Consider the following 8,527-nt stretch of genomic DNA (forward strand, 5'->3'; position numbering starts at 1 on the left):
AAAAAAAAAAAAAAAAAAAAAACCAGACTATAAAGTATTTGCAATGCATATTACCAAAAGATTAATATCCAGATTATAAAAATAATCACCATAAATCAATTTAAAATCCAATACCCAATAGGAAAAAAAAAATAGCAAAGAACATAAAAGATTCACAAAATAGGAACTAGAGTGATTAAAAATCATGCAAAGACATTCAACTTTACTATAAATCAAAGTAATGAAAACGAAACTCCATTTCTCATCTTTCAAATAGGCAAAAAAAAAAAAAAAGGCTAGATAAAATTAAATGTTGCTGAAAAAGTGGGGAAACATATTAATCGGTATAAAATGATAGCTCCATTTTGGACTGGACTTGGCAATACTTGATAAAGTGGCACCTAAACCCTGTGATCCAGCAATTCTACTTTCAGGTGTCTATTCTAGATAAAATTACACTAAGTGCTTATGTACGAGCATTACAATTATTATTTGCCAAAAGTAGAACCTAATTATCTCTATAAAAACTGAGCATTATTCAACCTGGAAAACTAAACAGCAGTTAAAAGGAATGAACTAAACCTACACACGTCAATATGAACATATCTAGAAAACAACATTGCATGAAAATTTTTCAAGTCATCTTTTTTCTTTTTTTTTTTTTGAGATGGAGTTTCACTCTTGTAACTCAGACTGGAGTGTAATGGCGCGATCTTGGCTCACTACAACCTCCGCCTCCTGGGTTCAATCAATTCTCCTGCCTCAGCCTCCCGAGCAGCTGGGACTACAGGCGAGTGCAACCATGCTCAGCTAATTTTTGTATTTTTAGTGGAGACGAGGTTTCACCTTGTTGACCAGGATGGTCTCGATCTCGACCTCGTGATCCACCCGCCTCAGCCTCCCAAAGTGCTGGGATTACAGGTGTGAGCCACCACGCCCGGCCTCAGGTCATCTTTTATGTAACTGTTTTATGTGTACAAAAACAACAGTGGAATAATCACAAAGACTTTAGGATAATGAGTACCTCCAAAGAAGGGAGAAAAGTATGGGGAGGCGAGAACTTTAAAAGAAAAATAAGGCAAAAGGTTAATATCCACTTGACCCTAAGGTTGGGTACGCAGGTGTCTGTTACATTACTTTCTGTACTTTTCTTGTATATTTGAAGTATTTCATAATTTACACAAAATTTTAAGAGACTGCAAATAGTAAGCTTAGTGAAAAGAAATTGCAGAGGGCACAATGGAAGGAACTAGGAAGTAGGAGAGAAATAGAAGGCTTTTGTCAAGGCAAAAAAAAAAAAAAAAAAACTCATAAAACATTAAGATAGTAATTCAGAAGATATGGTCACCTACTAATGAAAACTACTGAGAGGCAAGTCTCAGACTCCTTGAGGAAGATGGAAATTTGGGCTTCATGGCCAGACTATGCATGCAACTAGTTTATTATCTCAGTTCACTGAGCCTGGCATCCCTGTGATTCTCAGCAACTCTCATCACCATATATTATGAGGATGGCTGTGCTGAACCTTGAATCTAATAGGTGCAAGACATTCTGCTGGATAATGCAAGGGATACAAAGAGGCATAGTACTAGTTTTCAGGGAGCTTATCATTTAGTGTGGAAGCTAAAATGCACATAGAAAAGCAAAACAAAGCAACAACAAAAACTTGCACTTAATGTCTAAACGAGTGCTACTGGAATTAAGAGGAAGAAAATTCATCAGGCTGCTGGAAAGGTTTCACAATACTGGAACTCGAGCCAAGTAGCAAAGAACAAGAAGCAATTCAAAAGGTATAAAAATTGGCATTCCTGGTAAGAAAAAAAATGATAGCAAAGGATTGCAGAGCTCTAAGAAGGGGAAAAAATGGAGTATAAGTGCTTGACAACTTTTAGATCTCAATTAGAAAAATAAAATACTTTGATAATAAATAAAATCTTTAAAGTTAGACGGTCAATCAGGGCTCTTAGCTGCAAACAACAGAACCTATTTGAGGTGGTTTCAAGAGAAAATAAATTTATTAATATATTAGATGACTTCCAAGAATTATCAGAGCATTGAAGAATACACTTGGAGGTATAAAGCCAGGAAAAATACCAAAGTCTCCCCACCAAATTGTTCCCACCCTTCAACTCTAGTACCACGAAAGCGAGCCTAGGACAATAAGGCTCACTAACATGTCTGTCACCGCTACCTCTAAACAGCTCAATGTCTCACCACCCAACATCCACATTAGGAAGCAATTCCAGGCAAGAGCTGTTGCCCTGCATTTCTCTGACCCTGAATTCATGTCTTACACAGATGCATCTGATTAATAAGGCCTAGGTCATATGCTTGTGCCCTAGTTGCAAGGAATGCTAGGAAATTGAGTTCTGACTCTATAAAAAATGAACATGCAGACTTAGCCAACATTGAAAGGCTATTTGAAATGAGCAACCATAAATACAGATCAAGTCTGTGCCCCCAATCAAGATCCTCAAACCTGACAGATTATAACTAAGCCTTATACAAACAAAACTCTCTCTGTTCCTCATATGGAGATAAGAACCAGAGACTTAACAGTTATTGCACATGGCCAGTATCAGAATCTCTGGGTGATGTCCCCCTCCTTTCTGTTTTCTTGTAAAACCAAAGAAGTAAACTGCAAAAACGGGGCATCCTCCCAAGTAGCTGGGACCACAGGCTCATGCCACTGTGCCCAGCTAACTTTTGTGTTTTTTTGTAGAGACAGGGTTTCACCATGTTGCCCAGGCTGGCCAACTCACTCCTTTGGTAGTTCAAGTCAGGCCTTCTCTTATGAGACCTAACATTTTTTGTTCATACAGATAAAGGAAGATCTTAATAGGATGCCTCTCCATTTTGGACCTAGGAATCCATGATCCTTTAGCCACAGCCAAAAAGAATTCAAGTCAGATCATCATGCCTGTCAAGTTACCTTATGAAAATGATGCCTGGGCCTTACTTAGAATCTAGTCATACCCCCTGAAGTAAAAAAGACAATTTCAATGAAAGTATTTCCTCCCACCTACAGATAAAAGCAATTCAATTACTTTTCACATAGGCTGGCACTACCCTCAAAGTATTTCTCATTAGGCTGGTGGATGAAGTGTCTTCCAGATCTCTTAGAAGAGAATATTGGAGAGTGAATAGGGGAGATAAGTGAACGGTCACAGTGATAAATCCACTCCATCAGTCCTACTTCCTTTAATCTTTTGACTTCTTCTTCTATATTATGCTATGAGTTTTCAGACATTCAACTTCATTTAGTATAGGTCAATGCTGAGACCAAAGGAGTAAACAACTAGAACCACTCCTGGCTACTTGAATGAGAACAATCAATTCAGAATCTCTGATAACTGCACCATATCATACATTCAGCCAAATGCAAAAGCATGTTTCTACATCATCATCATCATCACCCATTTCCTACATATATTCCTGAAGGTTTTGCTATGTTAGCAAAAAAAAAAAAAAAAATTATTAAAAAAAAAATTACATATAACCCTTTTCTTCCCAGTGTGACTGCAAAGGAGCAGCATGATATAATCTGACTCCAGTTACACGTAAGGAAACAGTGACTATAGCGGGAAGGGGAATGAGTAAACTGGCTTCCCGGTGAATGCTGTCTTAATCAAGGTTGTTAAGACAGGGAAGGATGGCTTCTGCTAGCAGGAGTTTGGAGACTTGCAGTACTATGTGTCCACAATTCCCTGTATACAGAAACATATTCAAAAGATTATTAGCAGCCAACAATAATCACATGTCCAATTTAAAATGTGGGTATTTATAAACTGCAATTCTGTATCCTCACATTTCCTTAAAATTAAGCAACATAAGATGTTTTCTATTTGGTTATTTTGTTACCATGAATTAGGTTACTGTTAATTATTACAACTTCACACTAAGATCAGGCAGCACTGTGGTACTCAAATTTAAGAGCAACTGAATTTATGCCTCTAGAGGGCAGCATTTCTCACAAGATAGACAAGTCAGACTTCATGTCACTGGAAGAAGTTTAAGAAATGCAAAAAGAAAAGCTTTAGCAAGTTTCTTTCTTGTAAGATATCGCAAAGCCTTTGATATATTAATGTGCATGGTGAAATATTCAACAGGCCATTATTGTGGTACATAGTGTTTCTTCAAACTTAATTACAGAACTCTTTCAAGGACCATCTCTAGTGACTCGCAGAATACACTTTGGAAACCATTTGAATGGGCAAATTCTCTAAAGGCAAGTTACACTCACTTCCTTCTTTATGAACTTACTCTTTATATTTTTAAAACAAGTTTTTAGACATCTCCTTATATTTTCATATCATAACAGAATGAAATAAACAACAGCAATAGCATTCATTTATTTCTGTGGAAATCAAAAACATAAAGAACTTACTGCCTACTTGCTCAAAGGATAACAGCAAAGTAATAAAGAAGAAAGGCTGGTGCTTTAATAACTAGTTGATATGACCACCACTAGTTTTAAAACCACAAAGGAGTTGAAATACTTAATTTAAAAATTGTATATTCATCCAAAATCAGGATATTAAATATCTGAGCTCCACTGAAAATTTTTCCAGGATCTATGTCAACTGAAATTGAGCTTCCTAATCTAAAAGTTTGTTGTAAACCTGATGAGACCTTGATAGGTCTCTACAGATGAACATTCTTTTTTTTTTTTTTCATTTGTTAAAGAACTATTATGCAAAATGACTCTTTTTTTTTTTTCGGTTTTCACCCAAATGATGAAACAATCTTCAGAATATAGAAATTGTTTCCACTCTCCAGTACTCTAATAACAGAGAGGCAAGCTATGATTTCAAATATGTATGTCCAAATGCTTTTCTGATTAAATCCTTTTATCAATGAAAAAGTTTGAAATTTTTTCTACTAATTCTTCATGACTATAAGAGAAGTCAAAAAGAAAACACAAGAAGTTCTAAGAAGCTCTTTCCAGGGCGCCATCAACAGCGTGAGACTCCATCTAAAAAAAAAAAAAAAAAAAAGCTGAAGCTGAAGCTCTGTAAAATGTCTTTCTACTTAAGAAAGTTTTATTGTTTTGGTAGCACTGCATTTCATTGTGACCATTGCACTGCATATTATACTGCACATGTCAGAATAGAGTGAGTCATTTCTAGTATTACGCATAAAAATACCGATGTAGTCGGTAACAATTAACTAATTCAGTTAGAATAATTTTTTTCTCTACTCACCAATGTAACACTGTCACGCCTTTACTTAAATATGTTTTTCACAAATAACACAAGGTGCAGTGATGCCTATGTAAATCATAAGTGGTAACTCAACTGAAATACTTTTTATTTTTACTTTATTTTTCAATTGTAATATATTTTGAATATAATTAATTTTCTTACTTTAAAAATGAATGGACAAGAGGAGGACAATTTTTAAAAGTAAAAAGAAAGCATTACACAAATACACAATCAAATAGAGAAATCGAAGCAAATGCCACCACCAGAAGAGTAAAATAAAAAGAAACTGGAAGAAGGTATGCCAGAAAATTCTAAATGAATGACAATTACAATTGGCTATGAGAAGGCAAAATTAAAAGCCATTTCTTGTGTTTTAAAGTTTTAAAAGTAAAGTAGACAATATTAGAAGACATTTTCAACAAATACAAAGTGAATTTTAGAAGAACTTTCTGCTCTACAGTCAGAAGAAAAGCAACAAAGCCAAATGATGTCAGAATTCAATGTCCAGTAAACGTGTTTAAAAGATTTTTAACAAATCTGGGCTTGTGATTCTGGTCAGCCATAAACTGGCTTGGATTCTTGTACCAAAAGAAAGAAAATCACATTTACATGAAAAGACTGTAAAAAAATTATTTCAATTATAGAAATTTTGTTAAGAAATTATGAGGAATAACAAAATAGATGCTTTACAACATGTGGAAGAAAATCTTCAATTAAGACACCATCCATCATATGGAAGACCTTTCTAATAACATCAACAATCAACAGATTGAAAACTTGAAAAATTATTATTTCCCTTTAGCTTTAGATGAGGCATGTGATATAAGAGACACTACCTTATTAAATCATTTTTTTTTTTTTTTCTTGAGATAGTCTCATTCTGTCACCCTGGCTGGAGTGAAGTGGCGCGATCTCAGTTCACTGCAACCTCTACCTCCCGGGTTCAAGCGACTCTCCTGCCTCAGCCTCCAAGTAGCTGGGATTACAGAGGTGCACCACCATACCTGGTTAATTTTTCACAGTTTTAGTAAAGACGGGGTTTTGCCATGTTGGCTGGGCTGGTCTCAAAGTCCTGACCTCAAGAGATCCGCCCCCCTCAGCCTCTCAAAGTGCTGGAATTACAGGCGTGAGCCACCACGCCAGGTCCCAATTAAATCTTTTAGGCAAATTTTATTTGAGAGAATTTCTAAATATAAGAAAAGTTGTCAAGATATAGCTTTAAAAAAAAAAAAAGTCAAGAGTGGCATAGATTTTTTTTAATCCTTTCCCTCTGTCAAAGAATTTCAGCTAGGTATTAAACAATTAGGTTCTATCACAACAGATAGCTCCAGCTGTGTTACGAATTTTAAAAGCAAAAATTGATGTTTCTCCTACTGCTTTATTCCACTGTATGATACATATTGAAAATATCTGTGTTCAGCTTTCTGAAGCAGACTATGAAAAGCCCCATGTAAAGAGTTATTTAAATTGTTCAGTATGTACATACCGAAGAGACGAATCCTAGCCAGCTCATAGAAATGTTGAAAAAATAGAAGGCAATACATTCCAAACAACTGTGTTCTTTGCTCACTGGGTATAGTGGAATAACTTCACAAAGATCTACTCTAATGTTAACCCTGATTTAAGAATGAGATGTTTTTCACTATTAGGTAATAAAAGACAAAAATGGCAGTATTCTTTTGTTTTCTCACTTATATCTCAATGCCAATGAACAAGCTTAACTTGAAGCACCAAAGAAAGGTAGAGTTTACTTATGACCAGGCTACACAAGTACGGAAATTTACATTGAAATTTAAAGTTTTCATAACAAAAATCAATAAAAAAGATTTTATACTTTGCTCTAACATAAATCAACATACATAAATTTTAATTATAATTAACAGTGTTTTTGCAAAGTGGCTGCAAAAATTACAAGAAATCATTGAAAAACACTTTATTTATATTGATAAATATAGATTTGCCTAACATCCAATATCCTTTCTAACGTGATATTAGTAATACGGAGTTTTACTAATTAGTAATACGAAGTTTTACTAAGACACAAGACTTAGTGAATTTGCCTAACCTGAGTAGCTCAATTTTGAAATGGATATAGTTTTGCTTCAAAGTTTAATATATTCTACTAAAAAATATGAACTAGTTTTACCAATTTAGATGCAAATATTACAGGAAAATGATTTTTTGGTACTTAATTCAGGTACCGAAATACTTATGTGTTTGAAACAATAAAGTATGTGAATCTACTTTTCCAACCATAAATTTTATGAAACCTAAAGGAAGATCAATTACTTTTGGCAAAAAATTAGTGTTCACACAGAGATATAAGACATATACCAGATTTCAAAAATTTGGTACAAAGAGAGAATCTAAAATAATTTTTTATAGGTTATATGTTGTTGTCTCCATCAGATTCAATATATTAAAATTAATTTAACTGCTTTTTACTTTAATAAGGGTACTTCAATTTATAAAATGACATATGTGGCTCAAATTATACAGTCACAGGTCGCCTCCTGACAAAGATACATTCAAAGAAATGTGTCAGGCAATTTCTTTGCATGAGTATTACACAGTGTTTTTACACAAGTCTACATGGTATAACCTATTGCTCCCAGGCTACAAACCTGTACAGCACGTTACTGTACTGAATACTACCATACAACTGTAGCACAATGATATTAACATATCTAAATATACAAAAGGTAGAGTAAAAATAAGATATATATAATTTAACATGGTATGTCCGTACCATGATTGAACCCAGCAGGACTGCAAGGTGCTATGGGTGAGTCAGTTAGTGGTGAAGGCATATGAAGGCCTAGGGTATTACTGTATACCACCATACACTTTATAAACAGTGTGCACTTAGGCTGTACTAAGTTTATTTTAAAATTTTTTCCTTCTTTCATAATAACATCAGCTTACTATAACATTTTTACTTGATGAACTTTTTAATTTTTTGGCTGTTTTGTAATAACAGCTTAAAACACCTGGGACAGCTGTATAAAAAAAATTTCTTTCCTTATATCTTTATTTTATAAGCCTTTTTCCTGTATTAAAAAAATTTTTTTTTTACTTTCAAAACTGTTTTAAGACACAAACACATATAAAAGCCTAAGCCAACACAGGATTAGGATCATCAATATCACGGGTCTTCCACCTCCACATACTGTCCCACTAGAAGGTCTTCAGGGGCAATAACACACTTGGAACTGTCATCTCCTATGACAACAATCCTGCCTTCAGGAATACCTACTGAAGGGTCTTCCTGAGGCTGCTTTGCAACTAATTTTTATTTTCTTTTTTTTTTTTTTTTTTTTTTTTTTTTTTTTTTTTTTTTTTTT

The 8,527-nt window shown here is 34.3% G+C and overlaps 2 protein-coding genes across 5 annotated transcripts in view; both read right to left on the bottom strand.

Annotated features, from left to right (window-relative positions):
• Positions 1 to 8,527, bottom strand: part of FBXW7 (F-box and WD repeat domain containing 7) — a 235,594-nt gene that overhangs the window by 194,527 nt on the left and 32,540 nt on the right. The window lies entirely within an intron of this gene.
• LOC108282798 (40S ribosomal protein S4, X isoform-like) overlaps positions 3,604 to 8,527 on the bottom strand; it is a 5,815-nt gene continuing 891 nt past the window's right edge. Inside the window, exon 2 of the mRNA XM_017498799.2 lies at positions 3,604 to 3,686. Within this exon, the coding sequence (XP_017354288.1) occupies positions 3,604 to 3,686 (83 nt within the window). The remainder of the gene's footprint in view (positions 3,687 to 8,527) is intronic.

This window comes from Cebus imitator, unplaced genomic scaffold, assembly GCF_001604975.1.
Source record: "Cebus imitator isolate Cc_AM_T3 unplaced genomic scaffold, Cebus_imitator-1.0 Scaffold251, whole genome shotgun sequence".
In the NCBI taxonomy this organism is placed as follows: Eukaryota; Metazoa; Chordata; class Mammalia; order Primates; family Cebidae; genus Cebus; species Cebus imitator.